This window comes from Calonectris borealis, chromosome 3 (assembly GCF_964195595.1).
Source record: "Calonectris borealis chromosome 3, bCalBor7.hap1.2, whole genome shotgun sequence".
Classification (NCBI taxonomy): Eukaryota; Metazoa; Chordata; class Aves; order Procellariiformes; family Procellariidae; genus Calonectris; species Calonectris borealis.
The window spans coordinates 41,185,010-41,203,230 of NC_134314.1; the positions used below are offsets into that span (position 1 = coordinate 41,185,010).

Genomic DNA, 18,221 nt, shown 5'->3' on the forward strand with positions numbered 1-18,221 from the left:
AAACAGTTATCCTGTGATATACTGTCCGAACACCGGCAGTAGCAATAGTTCCCATATCCAGCTCAGAGGGTGAAGCACAGTTCAGCTTTGTAATAAGAGAACACTTGACAGTGCCACACAAGAACCCTGACAAAGCCCCATTAACACGAAAGATCTTTCTTTTAAAGGATGAGGGCTTGAACATTAGCCATTCAGAAAATTTTGTCCACCTATCCTCATGGTTGTTGGATTTGTGTGGGTAAGTATATAAGTCACATTCTCTCACGTGTCATATACGTGTTACACCCAGCACAGTTGTCAACCACAGATCACTTACAAGTATCAAAAGATTGATGAAACGTTTTTTACTCATTGCACTGTATGAAACAAGAAGTGACATAGGAACTGGTAAAGAGGAAGAAATAAATACTAACTCAGATGATATTAGGCATATTTGAATGGAGTAAACCAACAAGGCTTGTTAAACTATCTCAATCTTTATTGCTAACCTGGACAGCCCACTGAGTCAGTTTTGTCTCTGACACACTGAAATGCAATCTATAGCATTTGCACCATGCTGGTGGGCAACCGAGAGGGCACTCTCCTGCAATGAAACAGCCTTCCCTACCACTGAAAGGCATTTCCTGAATGCCTGTCAGCAGAAACTGCACCTTCTAATGCTCCTGGCTCTTTCACACTCATGGAAGAAAGAAGAACATTCTGCAGAGCCAGAACAGTGTTCTGGAAAGTGACGGCCACTCCTCCTTACCTATATATGCTAAGGCTCCATATTAGATACAAAACACTTTAAAGATCCTTTTCCTCAACCACAGTGAATCATGTATTGAGCAATGTAAATTAAATATTACTTACTCTAAAAATAATAGCAACAAGAGGATTTTTACACTATACATGCCACTTCTTCTCACAATGTTAGTAACCAACATACTACAGCATTGGATGCGAGACACCATTTCCACTGCAGTTACCACAGTGAGCTTAGTGGTCACCTATGCCCAGTTAAGATAGTTGATATCAGTCAAGCTGGCTGTGGTGGTAGCAGCAATCAATGCAAGTATCCATATAATTACCTCCCTTATGGGCGTATTTTTCAGCCTAATGAAACATCTTTCTGCTGCCTTTGCCTAGTGAAAACTGTCTCTGCTGCCGTGGCCCAGGCTAGCACTGGTCCTTCAAGCAAGGGAGTTTAAATCCAACAGGATTCTTATCATGACCCGACAGACATACCATTCTGTACAAAATTGACAGCTAAGTTAAATGGACTGTCCTCTGAAGTCCCTAGATGGTCTTCTGTGAACTTACCTCAAAAAGGTGTTGTAAAGGACTGGATTTTAGCTTGTCTTTGTTGCCAAAGCATTGGAAACCAACACCCAATAAGCCTTGAATAACAATTAAATACAGAGTTAGACAACAGCCCAGAGTATATTGTTTTGTTGATTAAGTTGTTTTCATAAGCAAGTCTAGTCTTAACATTGTATGTAATAAAAGAAATACCTCACATTTTTAAACAATATAATGGTGTATGCTACAAAAACAAATCAAAAGCATAACCTATTATTCCGCTGCATGAAAAAAACCCAAAACTATAATAGCTAGAAACTAGTAAGAAACACTATGTTGATTTTTCAATGCCTTATAAATGGAATTTCTGTTTCTGGACTTGTAGAGAAAATTATCTTTTACACAGCAACCAGCTGTAAATGAGAAGCCACACAATGGAAACTGTCCAGCAACAGAACGTGCTCAAAACTCCTTGTTTTGCTTCCTCCCTTAACAATATTATGATTTCAAGGACAATAGAAACTGGGACACAATATGGTATTCCACATACCACTCACGCAATATTTTCAAGAGAACTTTTTGCCGCATGCTGAGAATATGCAGCTTTTTTCACGTATCCGACTTGGCTTCTGCACTTTTCCGAAAGCCATCTGAAAGGGCAAGATCCAAATCCCAGTCTTACTGTCTAAATCAAAAGAGCCCATTAACTTATTCAGTAATCTAGCAGTATTAACTCTGAAGCCTCTTAGATTTTCTGAGGCTGCTTTTAAGGCCATCTCAGTCCTCTGAGCTGAGAAGGACCAGGACTGATGTGAAGGCAGCATCTAAGCAATAGGTATGCAGGTATCCCTTTGAAAAGCCCTCCGCAAGTAAACAAATAGCGCTGTCTCAAGAACTTTCCTCTTGGAAACACTGAGTGAGATAGAAGCTGTGGCAGATTTAGGTAAGAAAAACAAGTTAGGATTTAGGAAATAAAATGAGTGTAATCCTGTTGAAAGGGATTTTCTTCAAGGACAGCGTGTTCTATGAGCAATCAGAGCTTGATTTCCTAATGATCTCTCTTAGATACCAGTGTACCTACATATTCCACTTTTCAATGCTGGCTTCACACTCCAAGCCCCAGCAAGACTGCCAGTTCTCATCCAACCCAAACACATCCTTCCACACGTTTCTGTCTTCCCCAAACTATGCCCAGCCCTTGTTATACTCGCTCATATTGGCCAGATGCAGCATGTGTCGAGACCGATTCTGACTTAGATGTGCTGACTGGTTAGCCGGCAGGCTAAACACAGAAGTTAACTTTCTCTCGCAGAGGGCATCACATTGTATTTCTATCCCTACTCGGCCGCCAACTGTCACAATACCAGAAGAAATTTGTTCTCTTGGAGACATTTTTCTTTGTCAGATCTGGCTGAAGTTGGCCAATGGGTTTAAAATTTATTAGAAGCAGAGTGACAGGAAGACAGATGGACAAAACAGTGTGACTGCATAAGCTTTGTTACCTTAAGAAAACTGCCCCAAAACTGCCTAGAGGTTGAGGACTTCTCTGCCATGTTTCAGCAAAATATGTTTTCAATTATTACATTTTAAAGCCTCTGACAATAGCAGTTGTAATGGAAATGCTGACAGATCATTAATTATAGCACTGCTTCTGGGAAAGGACCATTATAATAATATTCTTATGCTATAATTTTGTGAAGCATGACTATATTATTTGTTATAAAACCTGTCATATATTTAAGCTGAGCCAGCCCAAATAAAGACGGGAGCACCCATTTTGAAAGAAACAGTTGGAACTACTAAGTCAAAAGCATGATTCTAGCAGTTGTGCACTGGACAACAGGTATACATGTAAATAACAGGCATTGTGATCTTTATACCCTCAGGAAACTTTGTATTAAAATACATAAAATTCCTGATACTCAGACTTAGGAGTACAATTTAGTATCTTCAAAGACAGAGTGAATGAGGTCAGTTGAGAAGCCCTTTAATTACATTGCATTTCATTGCTTAATTGCCATTGCCACATTCATTATACAATAGCATAGTGATAAAATTATGCCTAAGGGGCAAAAATGAATGAAATACGCAATGATGAAAGTTACTGAATTTTAGGTGAACTCATTCTGTATTCAATTCCTATGAAACAAATCCTAAGTGAAGCAAAGCTCTGCTATAAACTACTGTTTGATCAGAAACAGGATCAGGAAAGATGAGCTGCGGAGGAAATAATTTAACAAAGGAAAAAAATATTCTATTACTGCTCTCACAGTCATAAGAATGTTTTACTCAACTGTCTAAAACCCAGAAATTTACTCTAGAAGGAGAATGGGTAGAACTGAATATATTTTAGTTATGTTATCTACATTGCTGAATCTGAATACATAAATGGAGTAGAAGTTTTTAACCCAGCTCTGTTCACAAAATTGATTCATTGATGTCCCCATAAACAGCTGTACCAGCAAAATTGGAGGGGGCACCATAAGTGCTGGAATGAGCAAAAGTGACCGCTTAATAGGCATTGCACTTTGTGTTTGCCATTTAAAAATAAATATATGGACACTGTTTTCAGAACCTACTGCAAAAGATGTGGGGGAGTTTTACAGTTTTCACAGGCGTACCAGCTTTCAGGAACGAGGAAGTGGGCAATGACTGCCTTTTTTTAAATGCCTAAAAATATGTCAAAAACAGCATTTGGGGGGAAATTAGAAAAGAAGAGGAGAATATGGATCAATTTAAAATGCAAAATTAAAAACAGAAATCAAAAAAGTTGTGAATCCTATGGATGGGTCAATTGCCATATAAGAGGGATATTTACAGATCCAGCAATCGGACATAAACGATCTCTGGGCAGGGAATAAATATCAAGCCATGCTAGGCTGCACATGAGAGGATTTTTCAGTCCTCACTTATCTGATGGCCACTTCAGAAGAGGTGGGAGTGTTTATGTGTGTGCATGCAAACGCACATGCATGCAAGATTCATAGTCTTCTAGGGCCTATTCACTTGCATGTTCTCTACCTACCCACCTCTCTTTTGCTACATTTTAAAGGGAAACGGAATATTTTGGGAGAAGTGTTGGTACATCTTTAAAGATACAAACTTTCTGGGCCTCAACCTGCCAAAATGCAGTTGCTGTGGAAGTTAATTATGATCTATGAACAATGAGCTAGTTTCCAGAGGGAACAAAAAAACAGATACAGAAAACACCACAATACACACCAAGACAATCAAATATAAAATATACATTTTGTTACAATTATTCTATTGTTGTGTGTAAAGGTGTGGCATAGGTAAGTTAGCAAGCTTACTCTTCTACAACTGTTACACATGCAAAATCTGAATAAGGAAGACAGTATCACAGTAGACATGCAACAGCTACGGTAATATGTACCCATTTTATCTGGAGGCAGCAACAGAAGTCTGTTCAGCTATGAGAGCTCCAAAGGTGTAACTAGCACACTCAGAAAATATTTATACTGCCCTTTAAAAATAAACCCCAAATTACATAATCTGAGAGAGGAGCTACTGAGTGACAGAGGGACTGTTACGTAAATTTCCTCCTGTTATTTCTTGTACAGTAGCATAGGTCACACTGCTGATGAATCAGTCCGGATTGTTTTGTTTGTATTTTAAGGAGATTAACTACACATTACATGCATGGCAACACGGTATTACTCTTTATGAGCTCAGAGTGAATCCAATGGGCCTGCAAAAACTGAAGCTGGAAACCTAGACCACATTATACAGCAGAAAAGGGAACAGGAGAAACAAATATTAAAACATACCAAACTGCATGCCCCAGTCACCAAGGTAATTTAGTCTTGTTACTTCATGTCCCAGAGCAACTTTGAGATTTGCTATAAAATTGCCTGGTAAGGAAACAAAATTGGTATTATTATCGGTAGGTAGTCTCTCATCCCAACAAAACAGTTTTCTGTTTTTGTATGATCTGTATTCAAAATGAAGAGGAAAAGCAATCAGATGAACTACTCCACAGAATTTGCTAAAATACCTCACAACTAAAAGCAATAGTATTCTGAGCAGGGAAAGAAAGGCCGTGCATTTGAAAGGTGCCATAAAGTGTCTCATACAACAGTGATAAAAACATACACATGTGTATGTGCATGCAGATGCTGCAAAATATATGAACATGAAAAACACTGTTTAAAGTCTTCTTGTATTCTCACAAATATGTGGCAGTATACATAATAACTGTTACAGTCAGGCAACCTCATACCAGGATGTTAAGCAAGTACTCAAAATTCACAAACTGCTGTTAACTGTGACGTTAAATAGAGAACATGAAGTCCTGAATTTCTATAAACTGCTGGAGCAGTACTGAGCTCTGCACTTAACACACTATGTGTCCGATATGCTCCAACCTTACTGTATCACGTCTTGGTTTTAACTGTTATTACAACAAAAACCCTTCATCTTTCTCCTGAGCTTAGCTACAACCATAGAACTACAAAGAATAAATACCTGCATCCCTTCCTCTATTTTCCTGTGCTTCAAGGGTAACTTTTAATTACAATACTAATGTAAAAGGATGCAGAAAGCTTTCTCTCTTCTTCTATTATAACACCATATTATACCTTGCAGTTACTTTCAATTCCATTCTCTGTAGTCAATTTATACTCTTACTGTTGGACAAGCATTGATCTACAGAACTATTTTTGAAAGTGTTTTTTTTCTATAGCAAAGGGTCCAGAAATGGAACATAAAGAGCCCAAAATATGTAATTTCACTCAACTATCACTCCATGAAAAGGCAGAATTATTAACTTTATGTAATTAATAATTATACATGATACATTAAATATAATCAAAACCTAATACATTATTAGCTGCACAGATGCTGTAGGAATCTTCTGCTAATAACCTACTATTTTTTATCGTGAGAGAGGGAAAGGAGGGAGAAATAATGTTTTCCATATGCCATTAGAGCACTGCACAATAAACTTATTAATTATTCCATTACAAATTACAGCAACTGTGTTAGTAATACTGGCATAAAGTAATTAACATATAAAAGCAAGCTTTTTGCAAGTCAGCCACCAAGACATAACTATCTGACTGCTCTGCAGTCCAGTGCAAATTTAAATTTCAAATTCAAAGAACTCTCATAACACCTCAATGAAAACTGCCCTGGGTGTCTTTGTAGAACAATTTCAAACTACTTCATTTAATGTTCACAGTCATAAAACTATATTACGTGTGACTTAATAAATCTGCCAGCAACACACCACGCTCTTTTCTTCACTGCATCATGAGCAAAAGGTTTTTAATTAGCAAGTTGAGCCTGACACGGCCACTCCACTAGAAGAGTGAAAGGTTAGCTGTGTTTCCTGTCAAGTGTTAGCTGTGTTTTCCTTCAAGCAGGAAGACAAAGAAGCCCTTTTAGGCACAGTTAAATGCATACTTACCTACTATTGTGGAACGCAAATGTCCTATGTGAAACTTTTTGGCAATATTAGGGGAGCTGTAACAAATTTTCACAAATAATGTTTGTTCAATGTACAAGACTGCCAGATCACCAAGTCAAAAGAATTCAACTCATGCATACAGCAAAGAACTGAAATAAAACCACCATTTTCAATTTTCCCTTAAAATTCCCGGATTAGCTTCTGTTCTAGACAGCAAATTTTCCTATCCAACCAGCTTTCCCTCTAATATCAGTTAACAGCCAATGTTAGAGGGAAAAAGAAACCACAAACAACCCCACAACAAAGAACCCCCCAAAACCCAACTATACTAGTGACAAAGGACTTACACTACCTTCTCATTTTTTACCTGTTTTGGACATATGGATCATTCTCCTCATACCTTTATTAGAGAGAAATCTGATACCAGGACAGGGGACCTTGTGTACAAGAATCAGTAACTAAAATCACATCATCTTCTACCAACAATGGTCCCCCCAGAAAAACCCCTGTACCCACAATTGTTTGCCCCTGATAATAAAATGGAAGTTCAGCTATGAAAATTCACCCTCCAAATTAAACCCAAGTGCTTACTTTCCATGACTATGGAAGCCTACAGAGGGAGTATAAGTGAACAAAAATATTTATACCTAAAGAAATCTGAGTCAGCCACTTTTCATTCTGTGAGCAGGTGACTGTAAACAAAATTGCACTGGACAGAAATTTTGGGGCCAACAATTGAGAAGACTTTGCAAGACAAATGCCTGGCTGCTTTAGCAAGTCAGGGAGGAAGGTATTAAGGTGAAAAAAGAAATGGGTTAGTGGCTGAAAATTCAGATCATGTTTCTTGATAACAAAATAAAAGAAGCTGACTCAAAAACTGAATATTCTTAGTGGAGGGCAGTGTGAGGCATGAACTCTTTAAATACCAAAAATATATTCTGGGAAAAAAGCCTCAATTCCCTAAATATAACTTATATTCTACTTGGCAAATATATCGGAGTATCAAATACAGCTGAATATAATACTGTAAATATGGTTTAACTTCACAGGCATCATACATTACAGCTATGAATATCAATCAGCAAAATATCAATCAGCAGACAAGGCAATTTTCTCAAAGAACTCGTCACACGTGCTTACCTGAACTCAATCACTGCCTTTTGTCTAGGCACTGTAGAGAAAAGTTCACTTTTTACTCCATACTCTGAGCCATCTTTCAACACCTGCTGCAACACAGTCTAAACCACAAGGACGATTAAAAAAAAAAAAAAGAAAAGGAAAATATGTTTCAACAACAGAAAGCATAATCAGGAAAACTGTTTGCTAATCACACGAGTCTGATCCCACAGCCTTTATTCACATTAGCAATTAGGTGGCTGGCCTGCCAAGCAAACAAGATCTCATATGCAGAAGAAAATGCCACTGACTTTTGAAAGCTGCATCTGATCAATTAAAAAGATAGAGAAATGATAGGCAGAGATTTTGGTGAAAATCAAGGCTGATTTTGGTAGAAAATTAAAAGGAAGTGGAAAGCCTAGTTTTTAACATTTTTTAGCTACATAACATGAAAGGGCAAGTGAGTAATTGGTGGGCAGGAAAGGAAAACAAGTCCAAGAATGGGTACAACAGTGTCCTCATGTAAAATGAGAGTTCTCACGTAAACAGGGCTCTAACCAGGACCCTCACCTCTCCTAATTCAGGTAACACATTTTAAAATAAAAAGAGTACCTTGTAGAACTAGACCATAGAATTGGATGACAAGGTAGGAGAGCTTATGAGCAGTAAACTTGACTAGAGAATTTAGCTCATTGTGCAGCCAAATGTTCTCAACAGGCTTTTTTTTTTTCTTTTTCAATTAATAAAAAAAGCTACATACCATACCTCTGGGCTTCCTCAAAAGTGCCCTCTTCCCACGAATACATCTTATCTAGGCACACTTTGAGGTGTTTGGCCACTTCTCTGAAATTCCTAGGAGTCCTGTCCTATAACCAAGGTTTTTGTCATGGTGTGACTACAGGGGACACCCGCTGTGCACAGCACAGCCAGATCACGTAGGTCCAACCCTTTGGAACCTCCCACACACTCCTTGTGACTGAGGGCCTGCAAGAAATCCCATGAGCTCTGACTGCATGAGCATTACTGCGCATATGCAGGTCACCTGAATAGCACATGAACACATTTCTTCGCTTCAGGAAATCTCACACAGAAGTATGGGAGTTCTAGCCTTCGTGATTATCACTAAAGCCAATTTAAGAGACAAAACAACTACAGTTCACTGCAGGTAGACTGCAACAACAGCTCATGGAACGTTTGATCATTCATAACTCTAACAGCATATTTAAACATCAACCAGTGATTTAAGTGACACAGACAAAAGAGGCTTAGCTATTTCTAATTTTGGTAGTATAAATTTAAACTGCTTTCATTGTTCGTCCTAGAACATGAGGCAGATTAACGTTTCTACCTTTTTCCAGTTACTTTGTATCACTGTCCACTGTATTTCTTCATTAATGCTTTTTAGGAATAGCATCTGCCTAATATTCTTTTCCTTTCCCACTGGAAGAAAGCATGTATATACAATGGGGAAGCAGAAGAACAGGAGACTTTTGCAAGAATTTAAGCCTCCTCAGAACTACCAAGTCACTTAACTCTGTAACAGGAAGAGGAAAAAAGAATACATTCACATTCTACTAAAACTGCCAGGTTTTTCTAGGCACCAAAAGCCAGCCTGCTTTCTACTCCTACTCCTTTCTACTGCCAAAGATATCCAACTATTCAATCCTCATGTGTCCAATCACCCCTTCTTTCCCCACCTGCAAGTCTGTAAGCACACTGTGAACGGTCCCTACAAAAGTGTGTCTACTTTTAAAGTATGGGGACTGTGTAAAATGCCTTAAAATATTTCCTCAACAGCTTGAACACAGCTTGTGGGAGGAGGAATCCTATGCTGACTGTATTATCAGTAATGCATGCATACAGCAAGGTAAGTCCCTGTACATACCCTACATACTTCAGTTTGTCACACAGATGCCAACACACTACAAAACCTAATATGTGAAGCTGTACGTGTTGGACAAACTTCCTGAAGATAATAGAGGCCTTTAACAATGTGAACTAAAGTGGATATCTCATTCCATTCAGTGGAAGCTTTTCTTTTTCTCTCCTCCAAAAATCACCTTAAAATTCTTCCGCAATAGATATGGAATAAATGAATAAATTAAAAAAAAAAAAAAAAAAACAACAAACAAAAAAAAAAAACCAGAAGAACGGCGCCTGTAGAAAAACCTTTAATTCTGTTCTTATTACGACACCTAAGAAGGTAAGCTTACATAGAAATAATCAAATTTACCTGTAGACCAATTCTCTGTATCAGTGAAAGTCACAGCTAGGTTTTATCTCCTCCCCTCTCCTCAGTGACATAATGCAAAATTACATGTCCTAATTCCACATTTTTTCCAGCAAAACTCTACTAGGCCACACACATAGTTTTGCTTCAATCATTAAACTGACTAGAATCCCTATAGATGAAGTACCTTGTGAAATTCTGTCCATGAATAAAATTTACCACTGAAACTACTCTTTCAGTGAATAGTCAGCTGCTATGTTCATATCAAGATGGATTGATTACAAATAGCTAATGAAAAATTAAAGGGGTAAAGCAACTGATTGATAGGCATGCCTAAGCATTAGCAATTCGCAAGAAGAAAAGGTCTTACCATTCAGGAAAAGAGGACTACAAGCCTAAGTGACTCAGTGGAAGTCCTGATAGGAAGAGGGCTTCACCAGTACTAGGTGAGACCTGATTTCTTGCCCCTAATTCAGATGTGGTTAATTTTCTAAGACCACAACATCATTTTCCACAAGAGTTGCTAAGCCTAGGTTAAGGTCATGAACAACAACACAATGTAGCTTGCTCCACAAGTTAGTTGAACTGGCTTAGCAAAGCTTTCATTCAGTCCCCAGTCTAACAGTACCAGCCATCCACTTATCTTTATGAAGCTCTTGCAAATAATTCAGGCAGAGTACAACTGAGACACTACTCTTACAGCCTGGGCGGTATCTTCCTTTCATTAAGCTGCTGGTTTAACAAACAGGGGTTCAATTTCAGTCAGGTGTTGGACTTAGAGGCACTGGGCTTTTTTTTTTTTTTTTTTAGCAAAGTATGTAATGAGAGATGTGCTATCAAATGTTTTTATTTCAGGTATCTTTTCACTATCCTTTTCTATTTTAAACAAGAATCTTTACATGCAAGATCAAAACTTTTGAGTCATATACTGTAGAAACTCAAAGCAGATACCAAGCCTGCCTTTTAAAGCAGAAAAAGAGAGGAAAAAGAGGAGTTATGATTAACAGTTAATGGTAGATACATTGTTTTCTCGTAAGGATAAACTTCTGTGAGCCTCATTCCAAATTCTACATAACAAGGCCTACATAACTGTCGTGGTTTAACCTGGCAGGCAGCCTAATACCACGCAGCCGCTCACTCACTCCTCCCACCCCCAGCGGGACGGGGAGAGAATCGGAAGGGTAAGAGTGAGAAAAACTCGTGCGTTGAGATAAAGACAGTTTAATAGAACAGGGAAAAAAGGGAAAATAATAATGATAATGATAAAATATACAAAATGAGTGATGCACAATGCAATTGCTCACCACCCACGCTGACCAATAACCAAGTAGCGATCAGTACTTCCTGGATCATGCCCACCATTCACATACTGAGCATGACGTCATATGGTATGGAATACCCCATTAGCCAGCTGGGCTGGCTGTCCTGATTATGTTCCCTCCCACCTTGTGTACCTAGCTCAGTCAGTAGGCTCGGGAGCTGTCCTTGGACTAGGAGGGCACTTAGCAACAACTGAAAACATCAGTGTGCTATCAACATTCTCTTCATACTAAATCCAAAACACAGCACTAGGAAGAAATTTAACCCTATCCCAGCCGAAACCAGGACAATAACAAATCAGCAACAGGAATCCTCAAGGAGAACTTAGAAAACACAGCTTTACATAGAAAATACCTTTCTAAGACAACAGTAAGTATTCTATAGTTTTATATTGAGGAATTTATTTTTACCTTAATGCACCTGAAATATAGTACTCACCTTTGCTAATAATTCCCTGTTTATTGTAAAGTTCACTGTTCCTGGACCAGTGCTGATTTCACTCACTACAGCATCACATTTTAGCTAAAAGAACAAAACAAAACAGAAACTCTACATGAAAACAGGTAAATTGGAAAATTGTAATTCAATCCACTATAAATATTAATTTAATCCACTATAAACATTAAATGTTATTTATTGGTTTGAAGCAATCACAAATGGATCATTTAATCAATCCTGTTGGAAAAGGGATGATTGTATTATTTTCAATTCATGCTTAATAGCTCTGAATGTAACTCAGCCTGAAATGTCACACATATGTTTTACTTCAGTCCCTGCATGTGTAGTCTGTGTTTTATTTTGATTGGGAGCAGTAGTTGATCTCCTTGTACACACAAAAGCTGAGATACATTTGACAGCTTACACAGTACCTGACAGCACTTTTAAAAAAAAAAAAAAAAAAAAATCAAGATCAATGTCTTAAAGAAAACCTGAGACAGAAGTTTTGGAGTGCTGTTTCTTGAAGTTTCTGACTTTAATGACAATGTTCTGCAGTATCCATTGATACAAAATAAAGATGTTAAAAGCCAATTTATTAAAAAATTCATTTACAATTTCCATATGGCACATGTTTTGAAAATTCTGAACCCATAAGGAGTATTTGGGCACCCAATCCCTAATGCCAACCTCCTCTTTACACAAATTGTGGTCTCTTCACAGGCTGAGAGCTTTGGATCTCAACCTGTCAGGTTTGAGAGTTTCTTATTAAACTAGCTGTCTTTCATAGCCAAGAAATTGTCTAAAAAAAAAAAAAAAAAGAGGGATGGAAAGCCTACAAAAGACGACACAATCACTTTATCACTTGGTTAATATCTTTGAGAGAGGCAAGCTATACATTCCTACTAAAGCTCATCAGCATGAAGAAGAAATTCTACTTCCATGCTAGGTCTCCAGCTTACACACTAACTTAACCAGGAGATGATATCATGATTATCCTTGAAGTTCTTTAACCTTCGCAAGCTCCAATAACAACAAATACCAATGTTTATTCACAAGCTATATGAAAAAGTATTTCTTGTATTGACTCTGAATTCCTACCTTTTCATTTTTACGAAAGGTCCTTTTTACTTACGGGGCAGAGAGAAAACAGAAATTCCCACTGGACTTTCTCCATACCATTTGTTCTACTAAATGTTTTCTACATAATCTCAGTGTTTTTTCTCTCTCTTTAACATGAGTGCTCATCTGGCCTCTCCATTGCTTTAACAACCTCTCCTCCAGGTTCCCTGTGGTTCTTTAGTAACCAGATCTCCCCGTGCCTAAGGCTTGACCGGAATGCCACCATGCTGTACAGGGGCATAAAAACCCCACAACACAATGTCCCCTCCACAAGGAACTAACAGTCCAAAGATGAAACAAGAATGAACCAGCCAGATGAAATCAAAAGCTCATGGAAACAAGACAATTCTGACCTTTCTGACAGACAATTTTCAGCCCATCAGAGCACATTATGTTTCATTTAGTATCACATTGCCTTATTATTTAGGCTGGTTTAGTCAACAAGAAAAATTTCCATCTCTTCTGCCTAACCTAAATATCTGTATTTCAAGTATTGCAACCTATTTCCTCGGAAGTGACTAATAACATACTGTTGAACCTCGAGGCACTCCATCAACTGTTTACCATGACAAAAACTGATAACTGCCTACATTTTTCTGTCTCTCTGCTAGTTTTTGATATGTGGTCATATTTTGCTAATTTCTACACTGCTTACCTTCTTTGTGGATGACATGACCAGTCTAAATTATAATAAATGCATCTCCTTTATCCACTACCAACAAAAACCATTCCTAAGAGACGAATGGAATTTTTTTTTCCTTTGTCTAACCAGCATGGTCTATTCAGTTTTGGGGCTTATATTGATGATCTGTTCTTTACCGTTACAACTGCTGTTCCATGTAAAGATGTAGGGCTAAGTGTCCCAGGTTTATTTAAGGAGCCACAAACAATAAAGGAGAGAGACAATTTGCAGCTTTCTAAACCCTGGGAACAGCAGCTGTTTTCAAAGTGACAGACTAGACACAAGGAAAAAAATTGTTACCATGATGTTACAGTCATTGGAACAGATCGCCCAGGGAGGCTGTCAAATTCTAGGAGGCTTTCAAAACCTGATAGAATTTTAAAAGTCCTCAGCAACCTCACCCAAAAACCCTCAACAACCTCCACTGAGGAGGAGATGGGAACAAATAACTTCCTGAGGTCCTTTCCAGCCTGAATTATTTTATGGTTCTAGATCACCTTTAAGTTATTTTAGAACTTTTGGTTGTACATCTGTACACCATCAGTTCTTCTTTCACCTGAGTCAGAATATTCATCTATTGCAAGAATGGGTCCAAGATATGGATCTCTTCAACATCTCAGTAGTGAAGAATGACATGGAGAAAAAGTTTAGCTTCTCGATAGTGTTACAACTGTTTTTATTTGTCCTTTTTAACTCCTGATCATATAGGAACCCAACTAATTCCTTCCAAGCTTGCTTTTTCTGATGCAGATGAAGAATCGTTTGCACTTTCATTATTCGATCTAGCTCCTCTTTGCAATTTCATAGTTTATACTTCTCTGCATTGGCATCAGCACATATTTTTAGATTGTAAATGATTTTTTTCAGCTCAGATGATCCCTCAAATCTCAGCATCACCTTTCTGATCCCACTTTTGTTCAACTTTATGCATGCCAACTTCTCCAAACTTTTACTTCCTTCCCTTCCTTCAAGGTTTGTCACTTTGGTAGACCTTGTTTTGCATGCTGCTTCTTTTTTATGCTGTAGTTAGTCTCAACACCTCAGCTACTGCCATTTTCCAGACCAACGCATCTGAAAAAATTGCTGTTCTAAGAAACCTCAATTTCAAGCAGTTAGGGATTTGAAAGTCTGGCCTGTTTGTCCCACAGGCTAAATTCATCCATTGCCATTCTAGTGCTGGATTTTGCAGTCTTTGGTTTTCCAAGCCACTGCATACTCAGTTTCTTCCTCAAGTTTTGGGCAGCAGTACAGACCATGGCATACCCTTTAGATACCCTCCTAACTTCACAAATATTATTTACTCCCAAACTATTTAAAAACAATAATTTCACAAGAACCTTAACTAAAACTGCATCTCCACTTCCCTGTGAAGAGTCTGTGTACAATTACACTAGGTGCAGTCATTAAACTACTCTGGCCCAAACAGATGCTTGGACAAAGAATACTATTTACCTTATGATGCCTGTTATACCTCTAGTCTGTAAGTTTGTTATTGCATAAATATATGATTAATGCATTAGCTTACCCTTTCAGCTAGCTTCTGAGCTTGAAGATTAAGGTCTTGTGCTAAGCAATCACGAGAACTGTCCTCTGTTACAGAAGCAATGGAAAGCTGGAAATCAGCAACATGCCTGAAAAAAAGAACACATGAAAATCAGGAAAAAAAACCTGTTGAGACGATGGGTAGATTTGGCAGATCCAAGCTCACTGCATATGACAAGACTAATTGCCAAGCATAACCCAGTCACACATACCTGAAAGTTCACTATGTTTAGAAAGCTGCAATAGAAGGCCAAATATTACCTTTGCTCTAATACAATTAGAAAATAGATATGGTGAAAACACCATTTCAGAATAAAAAAAAATTATGCTCATGAATAAATGTGATTTACTTGCTAACATCATTACAACTCTTGAGCAGGAGACTGAAAAAAAATCCATTATAACTTCACATTGGTTCTAAGCCGTTTCACATTCAGATCATTAATGCTGAAACGTCTGCCATTCAACCACTGTCTATAATTTGTACAGCTTTTTAAGCAATTATATTTGTTTTGAGCTTGCTTGGGAAAAAACCAGCAATTTAATTAGATTTAGGTATTTTCTTATAATTGCATTGGTATATTAGCTTAGGTTTGGTTTTGCTGTATTTCTCTTTCCCTAAAATCCTGTTAAGCTCTTGCAATAATAAGGATAACAGAAAATAATAAAACATAACATGACATAACAAAATGTAAACACTACCGTTTTTTGGAGACAGGGACTGCAGATATGGACTTTATTAAATTTTCTGGTGGCAGATCCAAAACCTTTGAAAGCTAAATTCGAAATAAAGAACAAAGCGGCGTAAGCAAAAAAGATCCAGGAGAAGTACCGCTCCCTGTTTAAACACCCGTGGGGGATGCACCATTTATACTTGAAAGCAAATTTCAACCCACATAAAAAAAGAAAACACTTCTTAACTATTACAAGCAATACAATGAAACACGCAATGCAAACCCCAGAAACGTTAAAGGAGCGGGGCAGGCGGCGTGAGGGGCTGTAAGGGCCCCGCGGGGACCGCGCTCCCCTCAGATCTCCCGCCAACGGCCGGGCGGAGGAGGGGCACCCCTCACCTGCCGCCCGCGCGCAGGGGAGGGGGCGGGCCCGCGGGAGACTCTCGAGCGCGCCCCCCCGCCCCGCGCCCCACGCGCCCAGCCGCCAGAGAGGGGCGGGGCAGGGAAGCCCATGCCGGGCCTCTTGGCAACGGGTCGGACCCACTGCAAGACGCTCGGAGAGGGGAGGGGGGGCTGGGTGAGGGCGCAAATGGGAAGTCTCGGTTATGGCGCGCTCCTCCTCCGGGCAAGCTGCGGGAGGGAGCGGCGTACCTGGGAAGCGATGCTCCTCCGAAAGGAACAGGCTGCCATGGCGGCGGCGCCAGGCGGAAGGCCGCTGCCGCCCCTTTCCCCCCACCTCGCCTTTCCGCCCGCCCAGGGGCAGGCTGGGTCGTACCATTCTCAGGACAGGGGTGGGAGGGGGAGGAAGAGCCCATTGGTCCCCGTTCCCCTTTGCGCGGAGGAGGTGCGCAGAGGCAGAGGGCTGTCCCATTGTGTAGGGGAGGGGGGAGAGCGGCGAGGGGAGCGCGTCCGGCCGGAGCTTTTCACGGAGGAGCAGGGAGCCGGGCGGTGTTCCCGGAGTGCGCGTGCGTCGCGGGCCGGCGCCGGCCTGCGCGGCCCCTCCCCCTGCGGCTCCGTCGGCGGCGGGGCGGCGTGTCCGGTACTGCCCGGGCCTGGGGCGCGAGAGGGGCGACATGAGCACGTGCTCCGTCTCCAAGGTGAGGGGGGGGTGGGGGCTGCCCTCCAACCGCTGCTCCGGGGCGGGGGGGACGGCCGCCGCGTTTCGCTCCCGCCCTGCTGAGGCGGCGGGGCGGCTCAGGGCCTCGTACCGCGGCGGCCGGGCGGCCGGGCGGGCGGGGCCGGCGTGCGCAAAGCGCTGGCTGCTCCCCCGCCTCGGCGGGACGGGGGTTTCGTCCGAGCTGAGCGGCCCCCTCGGAGCGGTCGCTGCCGGGCCGCGTGAGGAGAAGAGCGCGGCTGTGCGGGTGCTGAAGGGACTGACCCGCAGAATTGCCCTGCCGCCTCCTGCGCCTGCTCCTCTTCCGATCTGCATCCCTGGCCGTTCCCCTCATCCCCTGTGCCCAGGCTCCCAGTTGCCCTATTCCGCTGGCTGTTCCCTTCCCTTGCTGTGTCAAGTCTTGGTGGCTCTTCGTCCGTGCCCTGACGCCCACTCGGTCCCGCTTTACCCAAGGCACTTTTTCTCCTCACCACAGTCAGCTCTCCTGCCTTGCTCCTCTGTCCTGTTGGTACACGAAAAACGCTCGTACTTGAAGTAAACCTCACCTAGAACTGATCAGTAGTGTTGTAGCTGTAGGTTTTGTCACTTCCAGCTGAAGTCTGTTGGCATCACTTGCTGCCATTTTGAAACGTTCATTGTGTCTTCCCCCAAAACTAATTTGATGGAGAAATAAAAATAAAATGCTGTCACTCGCACGTAATGTTAAATATCTATTATCGCCTTGATATTTCTGAGCTGAAAGCTTGTATCTGGGCTGTAGTCAGGGTTAGCAGTAGGGACAGTGCATTCACCAGAGTGTTAATGTGTAGCAAGACTTAAAATGTTGTATTGGAACGTTTAACTTCTGTCCTGTCTTGCTTGATCATATAGTGAACAATAGCAGTGGTTCACAGCAGTGTATAGCATGCATTTTATCACCAGAAGACTCCTGTCCCTTATATTCTTTTTCACTGAATTGTGATGTGCAGCAGGATCCTTCGGTGTGGAAGTCACTGTGCAGGTTATTACTTTCAGGGGTAAAGGAAAGTACTTCCAAACAAAGTTAAAACTTAATCCAAACCAAGTGGATTTCCCTTTCAAAAATGGCTGTTGCCTTTAAGTAGTTAGGTAGTGAAAGGTGTGTCCCCCCTTGCCTCCCGTGTCGTATATGTAATACTTCTTTGCCATTTTATATTCTGGTCTTTGCTACATTCAGTGGTGTAGGGAAATCCAATGCTTGTAAAGCATTAAATAATATTTATGTTTCATTTGACTTAAGCATACATTGTTTCTTCTTT

At 40.5% G+C, this 18,221-nt stretch overlaps 2 protein-coding genes across 10 annotated transcripts in view; one reads left to right on the plus strand and one right to left on the minus strand.

The window, feature by feature from the left end:
• RARS2 (arginyl-tRNA synthetase 2, mitochondrial) overlaps positions 1-16,905 on the minus strand; it is a 41,468-nt gene extending 24,563 nt beyond the window's left edge. For 3 of the 5 annotated variants that reach the window (XM_075145451.1, XM_075145448.1, XM_075145450.1), the window contains exons 1-8: positions 16,606-16,905; positions 15,859-15,932; positions 15,140-15,245; positions 11,814-11,897; positions 7,850-7,947; positions 6,710-6,765; positions 5,070-5,153; positions 1,303-1,379 (exon numbers count right to left, since the gene is read on the minus strand). In XM_075145451.1, the coding sequence (XP_075001552.1) occupies positions 1,303-1,379; positions 5,070-5,153; positions 6,710-6,765; positions 7,850-7,947; positions 11,814-11,897; positions 15,140-15,245; positions 15,859-15,932; positions 16,606-16,905 (879 nt within the window). Of the gene's footprint in view, positions 1-1,302; positions 1,380-5,069; positions 5,154-6,709; positions 6,766-7,849; positions 7,948-11,813; positions 11,898-15,139; positions 15,246-15,858; positions 15,933-16,481 lie in introns of all 5 variants that reach the window. The other 2 variants (XM_075145452.1, XM_075145449.1) reach the window with 2 other exon arrangements.
• Positions 16,838-18,221, plus strand: part of ORC3 (origin recognition complex subunit 3) — a 39,749-nt gene continuing 38,365 nt past the window's right edge. For 3 of the 5 annotated variants that reach the window (XM_075145440.1, XM_075145441.1, XM_075145447.1), the window contains exon 1: positions 16,838-16,927. In XM_075145440.1, coding sequence (XP_075001541.1) covers positions 16,904-16,927 — 24 coding nt within the window. In that variant the 5' untranslated portion in view covers positions 16,838-16,903. The remainder of the gene's footprint in view (positions 16,928-18,221) is intronic. The other 2 variants (XM_075145445.1, XM_075145446.1) reach the window with 2 other exon arrangements.